The sequence below is a fragment of the Numida meleagris genome, chromosome 3 (assembly GCF_002078875.1).
Source record: "Numida meleagris isolate 19003 breed g44 Domestic line chromosome 3, NumMel1.0, whole genome shotgun sequence".
Lineage (NCBI taxonomy): Eukaryota > Metazoa > Chordata > Aves > Galliformes > Numididae > Numida > Numida meleagris.
In genome coordinates this window covers 34856899-34870826 of record NC_034411.1, presented here as the reverse complement: position 1 = coordinate 34870826, position 13928 = coordinate 34856899, and the positions used below count along the sequence as shown (strand labels likewise).

At 42.7% G+C, this 13928-nt stretch overlaps 1 protein-coding gene and 1 long non-coding RNA gene across 11 annotated transcripts in view; one reads left to right on the top strand and one right to left on the bottom strand.

Annotated features, from left to right (window-relative positions):
- Positions 1–7122, bottom strand: part of ADSS (adenylosuccinate synthase) — a 31925-nt gene extending 24803 nt beyond the window's left edge. Inside the window, exon 1 of one of the 2 annotated variants that reach the window (XM_021392718.1) lies at positions 6789–7122. In XM_021392718.1, the coding sequence (XP_021248393.1) occupies positions 6789–7055 (267 nt within the window). In that variant the 5' untranslated portion in view covers positions 7056–7122. Of the gene's footprint in view, positions 1–1327; positions 1352–6788 lie in introns of those variants that run through there. The other variant, XM_021392720.1, reaches the window with a different exon arrangement.
- Positions 7192–13928, top strand: part of LOC110396851 — a 28581-nt gene continuing 21844 nt past the window's right edge. For 6 of the 9 annotated variants that reach the window (XR_002437308.1, XR_002437302.1, XR_002437306.1 and 3 more), the window contains exons 1-2: positions 7192–7673; positions 13482–13570. This is a non-coding gene — a long non-coding RNA (uncharacterized LOC110396851). Of the gene's footprint in view, positions 12796–13481; positions 13571–13928 lie in introns of all 9 variants that reach the window. The other 3 variants (XR_002437309.1, XR_002437307.1, XR_002437305.1) reach the window with 3 other exon arrangements.

The window sequence follows — 13928 nt, the reverse complement described above, 5'->3', positions numbered from 1 at the left end:
TAAACCGACGTATTTACCCACTTTGTCTAGAAGCCTCATCCCAAAAAACAATCCCTATGAAACCCTTGTTTGAAATATTCCTTTCATAGCAGTAAGCTGCTCAGAGAGATTTTAGGGAAAAAAAGTAAAAAAGTGTTTTTTTCCTCTAACCTGCTTAAGAAGATTAAGTAGCGTAAAAATCCTTCTCAGTTTAAGTACCACACCCAAGAATCTGCACCCATACACTCAATATATATAGGCCGGCCAGCACTACCCACAGAACTATTATAAAGTACACCTTTCCTGACAAATGCGAACAGGATCAGTTACACATGCACAGAGGGGGCTTAAGATAGCCAAGGCAGCTGCATGTATTGTACATCTGGGAGCCACCTGATAAACACTCTTAGGGAACACCCTTCTTGCAATAGTTTCAAGTGCCTGAAAATATTAATTTTGAAGGGAAAAAAAGTCATTATCTGCTAGCTGATATTTTACTGGAAACAAACTTGAAATTTCAACAAATCAAACAGGTGACTCCCACTGGCCAAGAACCGCCATCCAACTGCTGGAAGGCAACACGCTGTACAGTTTTTTAAAATACCTTCACTGGCAGTTAAAATATTTGGGTTAAACAATTGAATAATATTTGTGCAAGCACCTGACTACAATGCAATTATTGTTTTTCCTTAGCTGCGAAGAGTAACAGCAACTTTTACAAACAGAACACTTGAAAGCCATATTCTGGAACCAAACCAGGAAACAGAAGAATGTACGAACAGCCGCTAAGCAAAACCACCTTCCCACCTGGAACCTTCCTGCAGGCTACGACTCACCAGCCGTAACAGCTTCCAGGGCAGGCCATGTACAAAGCATGGAGAATGAGCATTTATTATATTTGACAGACTTCTTCCCCCCCCCCCCCCCCCCGGAATTGCATTACAAAACACTGAAGTTGAAATAACCCACTGTTTGTTGGGGTGCTGGTTCTTCTTGTTGACTGCTCAGTTTGTTTTCTGCTAAGTATGCAGGTACAATCAGTGTTTCCTAAGAAGTTATTCGTTTAGCTTTCCATAAATACATTTCAATATTAATGTTCACTAAGGATGTACAAACTTAAATAGACAAAAATAATAATGTAATGTTTGCTAACTTAAGAACTCATCTGAAGCCAAGCGAAGCCCACAGTTGAGGAAGTAGGGAATCTCATTTTCCAAAATGACTGAAAATAATACAAAGCCATCTTGAAATGTTTATAGGAAAATCCCAAACTAGAACACTCTTTTCTGATGAGTTTGCTCTGGGAATTCCCATGTTCGTGGGTTTGCAACTAATCTCACAGACTTACCTGAAACATACCTACAGGATTTTACTGCTGGTCCTTCTGGTTCATGTGAAAAGGACATGCAGTTACTCTATTTTCTTGGCATATGGAACTCGTCCGTATAGTATAGTTGCCAGAGTACTTAAATCTGTTATGAGCATATCAAGACAAGGAAGTATTTCAAACCTTGATGCCTTGCCAATAGCAGCACCCTCCTAACTGCCTGGCCTACATTACCACAACTTCACCCAACAGTTGAAGCGCACAAGAGGATTTATTAGAAAAGCAGACTGAAATTACTATTAAAAGCATATTGTGAGGGCTCCAATACTGATATTAAACTCAAAATTGTTCAAAGCAGCTCTGAAATACCAAAATACGCACTAAAGAGCCCCCAAAAGCCTGCAACAGTCACTGCCTTTCCTTATGACACGGTAATGCCAAGCTGGCTACCTTAAAACAGGACGCCTCCGGGTAGAGCAAAGAAGGCTTTCAAGCTAACTCCTCTAGAACAGAAATTAGTTGCCTAGTTTAAAAAGATGTTATCTCATGTCTGTACTAAGAAAGGAGTCATGCACTTCCTTGAGCTCTCCCTACTGGAGGTGAGTGGGTGTGCATGCATTTTTTTTTCCCCTGCTACCACATCCCAGCATTAATTTTCAGCTCAGAGCAGCCACTGTCATTTCTGAGCTAGTAATACAAGTGACTGCCTAACTGGGCAAGAAGCAAGTCAGTGTTGCTTTGGCATCACATGGTTGTAAAGACGTCCGTTTAACTCTTAAATGAAAAGCCAAAAATGCATCAAAGAAGCTAGATATCACCACTACTTACAATACATATATCCCTTCCTCCTTGTCACGTGCAGCTTCTTGGCATTCCAAAAACACCTTTAACAAGGTGATCAGTGTACCTGATCCTCAACTTCCACTATCTACCTCAACGCAGCTTTGCAATTACTGGGCTATTTGCTTCTCATTTCAAACCATATTGTCAAAAATCTACTTTGAGCCTCAGCTTGCCAATCATCCCTCCTTTGAGAAAAAAACAAATAAACAGAAAGATAACACCAAAGTGTGGATAATAAATTCACTGTCCTGCATAGATGTTCACGATTAATTTCTTGCTCCTTTATCTCCCTCAGTGTAGCAATCAAACTCGACTATATAACCTATCCCACAATTTCAGTATAAACAACATTCAGCATCTTGCTTTGCCTACTTTCTCTTAATGAAATTAATGTTTTATTTTATTTATTTAAGTCTAACCCAAGTTTCTTCTACTCATCTCAAAAAATTTCATACATTTCTCTGTACTAACAGAACTAGCTGAAGAACTGCCATAGGAACACAATATTCAGAAGCACTCTTTAGATCCAGCTTCAGCTTAGTTTCACCTGATTTGCAAAATCTACTGTTGCAATGCCTACATATATTAAGCAAGAAACTTAACTCATAATACAAATCATCGTTCGAATCAAGAAAAAAAGACTAACCTATCCCTAAGAGATACACGATCAGGGAGGGAGGGAGGAAGGCCGGCCAATAACGAAGAAGAAAAATGCTGGAAGCACAGATGGGTCCAGCGCTACATTGCTTCAGTGCACAAAACCTGCTGTTGTTTTCTACATTCCACAGCAATAGAGCTAAGAATGGATATGAATAACAAAGAGTGACTTTGGGAATATTTACAGACAGCCTCTTCTAAATGTGGAAGGCAGCATAGAAAAAATGAAAAATATATTTGAAATTTGGCTGAGCGGCTATAAAGGACTGCATCTTAATCAACCACGTGAAAACAGCGACATTCTGTACTAACAGTCTGAATGAACAGTAAGAAACCAGCACGTCAAGGTGTAATTTGTTCTCTTGTGCTGTTAAGATCTCCTCTTAATAGGAATATGAGGTTTCAGCTGCTCTTCTGTTTAAAATAATGCCTTGTTGCTGGATTGTTTGCAACAAGGAGCAGTCACCTACCCCCACTTCTCTGAAGCCGATCTGTGAAGCACTCACTCCTGCCAGGTCAACTAACTCATTTTCTGACCTCTCTCCCCAGCAGCACATGTTACCAGCATGCTGATGACCACTACAAGGCCCACAGGTGCACCCAGCACTTCAACAAAGCGAGAGCTCCAGCACGCCATTACCTATAGGGGCCTGATCTGTTGAAAAATTGCTGTTGCTCCTCATCCTGCCATTCCCATCTCTGCATGGCCTGCAGGGGCTCTAGACTAAAAGGCCTCTTCAGATGAAAATATTTAGAAGAGAGAGGACGGTTAGGAGTCCACACGCTGCAATACACAAATATTAGTGGTTCAGGGGTAGAAACTGTGTGACACACATAGCATAATGGTAAGCAGCAGGCAGGCCACACTGAAATCAGCTGAGAAGATGTGGTAAGATGCTGCAGTTCCGTTCTGAAGCAGCAGGAAGACAGGGTCCTCCAGCATAGTAAGCATGCCTTGATACTGGCAGATTTCAAAATCTGCATCATCTCTGTGAGTTATTGCTCTAAATAAATCAGCTATCTGTAGCGGTAAGCCAGTGACCAGCAAATGTGCTGAAGAAATGAACAAATGAGAATCATGCAGCAAAGACAGCATGCTGTGTGGGCTTTTTTTTTTTTTTTTTGCTGTATTGTGTACAGTGGTACACTGGAGGGGAGGTCATATAAGAGATGCATAATATGTTTTTTCTAATCTTTGTTTTGATAAGATGATTACTTCAAATCATTTGCTTGTATTATTTTGCCATTCCCATATCTATTAAGGAATGAAATTATAGTAATCAAATTCCCTAATTTGGTTGCATTTTGCAATGTAGGAAGTCCCTTAATCAGAACAATAAATGTCCTCCTTTTAACTTTCCATTATCCATGGAACTGGCAAAAACACAACGTATACGTTTAAACACTGCCAGCTCTGAGGGCAGCGAGGCTAACTGCTTACTAAGAGGAAACTGTGACAATAAAAAACCACAAAAGCACGGTTTTCCTGACAGCTGCTCCAGAATCCCAGACCAACTCTTGTTCCGTTTTACTGTCTGGACTACAGTTCACATGACAGCAGGTAAACAGGTTTTGGTCTGCAAGCCACCGAGGATCAGATGTAGGTTTAAATGCAGAAGTCTCACAGACGTATTTGCCTTACCGAAAGTATCATCTTACCAGGTATCTCTTACTCAAGCTCATCAGTGGAAGAACCAGTACATACTATGCCTGTATGGCAGACACATTTACATTAAGTGCATCTGAGCCCTCTGTCCCGGCAGTGCCATCATTACACAACCACAGCTGCCAGAGCAGCTGCATTAACACTACATACCTGCAGCCCCTGGGCATGTCTTGGTTTTAGCCTTCTTCGTTAAGGTCTGGTGTTTCTGAAACCACAATACTAATTTTGATAAACATGACAAGAAAACCCCACATCCTCTAAACAATCTCCAAACCCCAGGTGGTATTTGGAAGAAGCACAGCCACGGTACTAGGTGTCCTGGCTGTACCTAGGCATGTATCCCATTCCAGGTGCCCCAGCTTGCATCAGCCCGGCAACCAGCTGCAGAAGTCGTGGGGACACCTGCTACCCATGAGACAAGGAGGTACAGCAAGTATAGCTCCGTGCATTGCCTTTACAGGTGCTATAAAAGTCAATGATAACTGGCTCTGTCCCAGAGCAGCAGAACAATTTTAATGGCCTGCATCTGCGCAAAACCAAGCACAGTGGTATGAAGCCACGCAAGAGCTCCCAGACTTTCACTTCCAATACAATACAGTTTTTTAAGACGCCTCAGATCTGCTACAACCTACTGAGTCTGCCAACAAAATAGTACACACTTTCAGAGGAGTATGACAGAAATACTTGGCCTTACCCACAGGTGCTCTAGCAACCATGAGGCTGAACAGAGTCCAACAAGGAGACAGGACCCAGAAGTAAGGACTGCAGGAAGCTGCTATGAGCAAGGGTCAGACAGAGGTACAGTCTGTCTTTACGGGCTGTACTGCTATGAGACACACAAGAGTCATCCTCATACTCTTGCTCAGCAGCAGTTACAAAACCATCAGGGGTATTCCTGCACAACACACAGCGAGATGACACACAGGTCAGCACTGCTGGAAGAGAACAGCCCTATCTCCCCTCTCATTCTGGGAAACCACTCTCTGTGCTCATCTTGCCCCGGGCTCATCTTCTCATTAACCTCCCCTGAGACAAGTCAAGTCAGTTTTGCTTACTAAAACAGCAAAAAGTAAAACCAACAAGAAAAACAGTTTCCTGCCATTTTGATGACTTAAACCAAGTCCGAGCATGGGAGGAGGCCCTGACAACAGGAGGCCCTCAACAGGAAACGGAAGAAAGGAGGGAAAAAAACCCTCCTTCCTTCAGCAGCAGCAACAAGCTGTTAGCAAGGGCTGAAACAGCCATTGAGATCATATCGCTGTTTTTCCCCTTTCCTGATTTTTGCTCAGCTGACTGGAAGAAAGTGGCACAACCATTAAGCCTGGCTACCTCCCCCTCCCTGGCAGGCGCTGGCACCCCGTGCCTCTCACCTGGCACCGCCTGCCCCAAGAGCAGGGCTGCAGAGGACAAACCAGTCCCCATGCTCCGTGCCCCACAGCACATTTTGGTCTGTGTAAACACGGGGCATGAGAAAAGTCATTCATTGGAGAAACCAGTTGCATTTCTTGACTTCCAAATCCATCTTCAAGTTGCCAAGATTTTTTATTTCTTTGCCTTACAACTGCCGCAGCCTCAACAACCCCAGCTTTATGTATGGCTCTCCTTGGATCATACAATGTCTCAGTGTTTACACAGTTAGGGGAAAGGCGCTCTTTTCCGAAACGCGTTTATCAAATATGGATTTCGCGTGCACCCAGCAGCAGCGGGCAGATAAACAGAACCGAGGTGCAGCCCACACGTGCCGTGGGCATTTCGTGCAGCTCTACCTCTAACTTCAGGAAAAAACGCACACAGCTCCAGCTCACGCCATAATACTCCACAGAATCGCTACAAGAGAAACATTAAGGAAAAAAAAAAAAATCTCCCCTCGGATCTCCGTTTGTTTTGATGCAGGCACCGAGGTGCGCCCTGCCCGCATTCACTTTTCATCCCTTCTGCTGGAGCAAGGCCTCCACACAGAGACCCAGGGGGAAATCCCGAGGCAGGCAGAGGGGTTCCGCGCCTCCTCCCGCCGCGCGATGCTGCGGGCGGGCGCACTTCCCCTTCCCAGGCGCCTCGCAGACAAAGAGCGGAGCGCGGCGGCGGGAAGGGGAGCGCCGACCCGGGGCACCTTCCCGCTCCCGGCCGCGGGCGGACGAAGAGGCGCCTTCCCCGCGCCGCGCTGGGACAAAGGAGGGCTGCGAACGGCGGGCCCCGGCCGCCGCGCTCGGCCCCCAGCCCACGCCGGCCCCGCGCCGGGCGGAGAAAGGGGAAGGGGCGCGGGCGGCCTCAAGGTGACACCCGGCAGCGCCGGCCGGCCTCCCGCGCTCCGCTCACCTGGCACCTGCAGACGATGTCGGCGTCCTGGGCCAGCAGGTCCACCACCTTGCCCTTGCCTTCGTCGCCCCACTGGGCGCCCAGCACGACGGTCACCTTGTTGCCGGGGAGGCGGGCTGCGCACCCGCCGTTGGGGATGGCGGGCGCCGGGGCGCCATGCTCCGCCATGGCTCGCGCTGCCCGCTCCGGCGCCGCTCCAGGCACATGCGGCAGCGCGCGGCGGCCCCGCTGCCCCCGCCTCCTCCCGGCCGGGCGGGGATGCCGCATCCAGGTGGTGGTGCCGCCTACCGGCACCGCCCGCCCAGCCGAGCCGAGCCGAGCCGCCCACCGACCCTCAGGCAACGTCTCGCCCCGCTACCCCGCGGGAACCCGCAGCCGCCGCCGCTCTTAGCGCTTTCCTCACCCTTGCGCCGCTCTCCCGCGCCTCGTGGCGCGGACTACGCTACCCATCGCGGCCCGCGGCTCCCGCCGGGCGGCCTGCCGCTCGGGGCTAGGCGCGGTGCATGCTGGGGCGCGTAGTCCCCGCGCGCAGCACCTGTAACTGAGCAGTCGGTTGGCGGCCGCCCCAGGCTCCACCGCGGCGGCGCGAGTCGGCGTCCGTTAGGGGCCGGTGGAGGCGGCCATCGTGGCGGCGGGAGCGCTGCTCCTGCTGTAGCCGGAGAGAGGCTGCGCCCTGTGGAGGTGGAAGGAGGGGGCGAGTGGTGCCAAGCGGCGCCGTGGGGCGGCAGGGGGCCGTGAGCACGGCTCGGGGTTACGCGGGCTCCTGTGCCTCAGGTCCTCTGTCTGGCTCCCCAGCACGCAGCAGCCCGTGGCTGAGGTGCTACAGGTGTGCTTGCGCGTCGCCAGAGCCACAGAAATGAGCGTTTCTAGAACCACGGGGTGCATGTGAGTGGCCATTTTCTCCAGAGGCGCCAGAACATGGCCCCAAGCTTACTCATGAGGAAGAACAATAATGGAAAAAACCCATCGCAGAGAAATGCCTTCCTCGTGCATACTTGAGGGTTTAGGAGTGGAACTAGTGTCTCAGGGGCTTTCATTCTTTCCTACTTCACAGAATCAACACGCCTAGGGGAAAGAATTTTTTTGAAAGCAACTATTAAAAAGGCGTAAGTCTGAATGATGCAATTACTGCTCAGACGGCTACTCAGAAACCTGAGTCACCAAGCAGGACTGACAGTCTGCAGCTATGGGGCAGGTCATGGAGTTACACTGGGTTTTAGTTGCTTCTGTATGCCTTCAGGTTTGTTCCCCTCAACAACTGCAGGAGCTATAAAAGTCACCAGAGAGAATTTTAACCATCTTGTAAGGATAGAGAGATTTTTAATAAAATCAAATCTAAAGTTACCTGAGAAGATTAGAAATCTAAGTCCACCATTGCAAAGAGGTGCTATGGCAAAGCAGTCAGGAGTTCTGTGGAAAGATGTTGAGCAGTTGGAGGTGATGTGAGGCAATTGTGTGTGTGCACTTCAAAGACTAAATGGTCCCCTAACACTTAGTACAGCACGTTATATTAATATTTTTGACTGCTAAAAAAACATAGCAATGGTGTACCCCTGGACAGAGCCTTTGGGAAGTCAGTAACAAGCACAAGGAGCTGCTGAAGTCTGTCTCACCAATCTTGCTGATGGCAAACTTTGTTCTAGTGCAGTCACTTTGAAATAAGAAACAGAGGCTGTACATCGCGTCATGACTCCCAAAAACATGGTCCCGATCTAGGGTATGATTTCCCAGTGTAGCTGAATGATACTAATGCCTCACCATTGCCAACACAAATACTGTCTCGAATCTCAACATGTATTTGAGCCTGTTAGGATAGTGTTCTGATAGTGTGGTATTAGTATAATGCTACTTTCCAAAGAGGAACCAGATGCACATTGTCATTCTACTGCTATTTTTATTCAGTATAGAAGAGTTTTGAAATTATATTTTGGTATGATTTCTTGGTAGGTATAGAGCCACAGAAGAAAACTATAAAGTCTTTACTTCCAGGAAAGCTGTAAGTGTTTAATGAAGATCGAGTTAATACCGATTGGTATGCTGAGGTTTAGAATTTTTAGTTAATATACATCTGTCATCCGCCCACCTCCTTTTCTTTGCAAACTAAATGGAGGCTTTCATTCTAAAATTGTAAAAGTGCCAAATTATTTACATGATTCACTGAATGTTTTTGTCTTATAGTTCTAAAATAAATAACTCAACCAAAGCACAAAAACAGCAGGCATCTAATGCCCCTTGTAAAAATAGGCATTTAGTTAAGGAAGAGTTTAGAATAATACTGTGCAGAAGCACCAATTGCACTTATTTTCTTTAATATGATCAAGAGAACCAGCAAGAGCATGCAATGTTACAGTAGTGATTTTTTTCTTGTAATATGGAGGGGATCTATTAACTTTCTTCTAGTTCAGCAAGCCAAATCTGCTTTGTTAGAGCTCAGGCGAGCATTTAGAGGTGATGCAAAGTTTACCTCCAAGGAGGGAAGGAAGAAATGTGACAGCTCTTTCTGGAACTAACAAGCTTGGTTTTGACTTCATAATATTGAAGCCATGGTAGAAGTGCACACTGATAAAGTTTAGGTTTTACTGTCTTCTCAATTGCTCAGTGTGTTTGCTTGGAGACAGTTATAGTTAGGATAGATTTCACTGTAACTTAGGTACATTCAGACTTTTGATATTAGTAATTTTCTGCCTCTTGATAAATTTCAAGAGGCTCCAACAGGAACTCTTAATAAATAAACACAAACTGGGAGCAATGTGAGATAATTTTTGCATTTCATTCAGATGAGTTGAAGAGATAAGTGGAATTGTTACATATGTATGTTTTCAGTTATTCTAATGAAATAAATAGTCTGATGTTTTTAAAAAGTGTTATAGATCAGTTTGTCTATGTTGTTTAGAGCAGAATTTAGCTAGGCACTTCAGTAGCTCAGACAATCAAAGGTGAACGTGAATGAAAGGAAATTGCTGTAAAAATCCAAGAATGTCAGATGGATTATTAGCTGTTGTTCAGCATGGCTTATGGGTCATAGAGTGTTATTTCTTTGACCTTACTCATACTTATTAAATGTGTTGAAAGACAACTGCAGGATGTGAATACTTCTGATACTGTTTTTCCTCCTGTAAGCAGTTTGATTTATTTTTCATGAAGAATATAGATTGAAGAGAGAAATAGCCCACAGCGATGAAAATGTCAGGGCATGTGGTCCATGGCACAAGTTTTCTGTTAAAACTAGTTCTGTCTGTGACAGTGATATAAGGTTCAGATTTTTTATACTGAGGTCTTACCTGCACTAGAATAGTGGTTGTGGAGAAGTTATCTGTGGGCCACGGTTAGCTAATCTGTAGGTATCCTACATAACTATGTTAAATAAGAAAATGTTGAAATTTATCACATTAATGGCATTGAAATATTTAATGAAAGGCAAGTTAATTTTGCTTCCTGTTCATTTACAGCATCTTTATCTAAGATATAGAGTGACTCACAAAAAAATATTGGGTGTTGATTGTGCCATAGTCCAGAAAAGCCTTAAGAATTACTGTGCCAGACAAGATTGGCATCTTTAGCACTTTAAACTCTCAAGGATGCTGTTACTTCACCTTATATTTACTTTATAGAGACAAGAACGAATTATACAGTAAGGAAATATATCATTTTATTTGAACATTGTGCTTGATGTAATGGATCCCTTCTCGTTTATTCCTGTTTTTTAAATTAGTTATTCTGGTTAAACTTTCCCTTAAGCATTTTTGGTAAATTCGTTAGTTTTTTTTATCACAATAAAAACGAGATTAAGCCCATTATAAAGTAATAGTTGTACACGTCAAAATCGATACATTTATCACGTAGCTAGTGTTTTCAACTCTTTGGTTAGATATATCTAGAATATGAAGGAACTTTGTTTACTAGTAAACAGAGTGGGAATTTCCTGATATGGGTGCTATCGAAGATAAAAGATAAGGATTTCACAAATGAGAAATATCCTCACAACAGCATTCTTTTGAATTCAGTGAGAGAATAGTTAAGATAGTACAGTATACTTTTTAAATTTTCAAACCACTTACTTTAGAGAGGTGTGTCTTTGTATGCAAGTGCAAGTAAGGTCGCAACAAGCAAGACTGGAGAGGCACAGGAAAATAAAATACTGGGATTTGTTCTTTGAAAAGTTGCAAAGCTACATCCTTTTCTTGGAAATGAGATTTGCAAATTATGGTTTGCAAAGACAACTATTTAATGTAATAATACGAAGAAAAATGAGAAAAGAAACTTTAAGTGATTTCTTCAGATCTACGTATGCCATTTGATTTGAAAGCATGGCAAATGAATTGCTGTCTTTACAGATCAGAAATGAGTTTTTGTATGGATTACATTTAAAATTCAATATTTACCATCAAAACTTAAATAGGAAAGGGAGAAAGTGAACATGTATGATAGAAATTAGCTTTTATTACCGTGTTTCCTCAGAATTCCATTGTTCTCTTTCTATCTTGGCCTTTCACAGCATCACACATTAGAAGTTTAACAGAATGCATCATGTGATGGATAGTTTGGGTAATTAAAATTTCTTAGGAACCCAAATGTTGTACAGTATTTGATGGAGAGAGATCTTAAATTGGCAGAAAGCTTTTTCTTCTTCAAAGGTCTGGTTTTTTGTTAGAATTTTTCCCAAAAAACGGTCATTGCAAAAGTATCAGCTCGAGAGGGGAACACAGCGCTCCAAATTTACATCAGCTGTATCTGTTAGAAAACAGCAGCCTTCATCACCATCTCTTGAAAGTGCCTTAAGAGCTGTGGGTGAGATCTACCACGCCAACTACGGTTGTATTTGCTTGTTAAATATAGGTTAGAATAAGCATTTTTGTCTGTTTTATTTGCTAATCTTTAACCTGTATTATCTGCTAAATCCTTCGTTTCTTTTGCTGTTAATCCTACGTGATATTTTTGGACAAGATGTATGAGAACAAACTGGTTAATGAAGTGTGACCTTAAAGACACGCAGTCAGGATGTGCAAGCCTCTAGAATGGCCCATACCATTCCGCATGCTTAGAGAGTTCAAGGACTGGGAAGTGTGCCCTGCCAGCTGGCTGTCCTTTGGGGACTTGTTTATATAGCTCTTGAGAGAGCCTGGTCATGTAATTCTTAATTTCCTCCAAGTGTCACTCTGATTCTATACAGTAGCTAGGTTATCTCATATATAGGTAAGGTAGAACTTGAGCTAAAAGCTTAATCCATATTTTATGTTTTTAAGCTCACGTTTCTCTCACGTTCTTTTCTTTTAAATTTGGTCAAATGTGCTTATAAATAATGCCCTAAACTGTATATATATTTTTTAGTCTTAGAGATGTAGATTGCCTGTCACCAGAATACCGAACTGCTAGATTGTATGCTCCGTTTTATAGACAGTTCTTGCACAGACTTTTGAAGAGAGCCCCGAAATCCTGAATTTTCATGATTTAATCTAAGTAGATTTTCAGACACTTATCTGTTATTAACTACTATGTTTTGTACGGTGCTTTTTTTTTTTTTTAAATAATTGTAGCTCACCCAAAACAACACTGAACCGTCACTTTTCTAGAACTTACCAAATAAAGCCAAAAGTAAAGACTGAGATAAGCTGCCAAAATAAATCGTGTAAAAATTAATTGCAGTCTCATTGTGTACTCAGTGGTGGTTTGAATGCAGGGGTCTCTCATAGTATCCGTAGTCTGTTGTGGAATGGAGTTCCAGAACTGAATGTATATATATTTGCATAATATATATTTACAAAATAACTCTTATCTTTAGAGATAAAGGTCGTGAAGGGGAACTTCCAAGTAAGAATGGAGTTTAACTAATGTAATAATGGTTCATTTTGTTGCAAGCTTTATCAATGAGTTCTGAGATTACTGATAGCCCCTATTATTTCATTAAAACATTAAATACGTTACGCTTGTCCCTTTAATGTGTATTTCCTCTTTTTCTAGGGAGCTGTGTGCATACTGTACCTTCTGTGATGAGGCAGCTGCTTATCATGTAACCACAAAAAAACTCAGCTATCTCAAAATAGTTTTTGTAATGACCATTGATTGTTTTTATACACATTTGGCAGTACGATTACAACTAAAAAATATGGGGCAATTTTAATGGATTTTAATCCTAAATGAGAGATAAGAAACCATTGTACAGGCATTATTCAGTTCCTTATTGTGTCAAAACTGGATTTATAAGGGGAATTGGAATAATTGTGTTTCTTGTCTGTTAAATGGGATTGGCACAGATTATGTGGATGTTGTCACAGATTTCCTTCATGCTTACTAGCAAAAAAGCCCTCAAGATTTGATGAATTAGGATTTTTTTTTTCCAGTATTTTGTTAAGAATTTAATTGGTGTTTTAGGAGATTGGTACTGAAGATACTCATGTTGAATCGTGATTATGGTTACCTATCAGTAGAAACCACAGAATCTTTTAAATGGATTAAGGAAGTTTGTAAGATGCTGTTGAATCCATGCTAGCCTATGTGTGTGATCACTGACACAAGGTTTGTAGGACCTTGAGTTTCCAAATAGTCTGACTGAATTCAGGTGGGTTATTCATAAATCAAAGATTTGTTCTGTAAGCATAGAGCATTATGTAGGCGCATATATTGCTAGAAGTAAAACATAAGCCCATAGCACTAGGAAGGCAATGTATCAAAGCAGAATGTCTCTCTCTCTTCTAGACCTTTGAGGATGAAGAGAGGTATTTGCCTGCATCTGATCATTCTCATTGTTTCACCTGGTACGCTACAATAGCTTCAGAAATGGAAGGGTAGGTTTTTTTTTTCCCCTATGTGAATATTTTTGGAAATATATAATGTTTACTAAAAAGGATCTTTTTTTTATGATCTGTTTGAAGAAATGAAAAACATCTCAGTTTGGAATTTGAATTTTGAGTAATGTTGGATATCGTGTGCATATATATACATATATATGTATTCATATACATCAAATTTAGAACTTTTGTTTTTATATTGAATTAAAATTCATGGAAGGGGCAAAGGGAAGATTTTGTACTTAGTAGAGGCCTGAAAATGAAGGATACTGACATACGGATTTCTTTGTAGCACTTTAGTACTTTGCAGCCAGTCTTTGCCTGAGGGCAGTCAATTTCAAGGCAATTGCAGAAG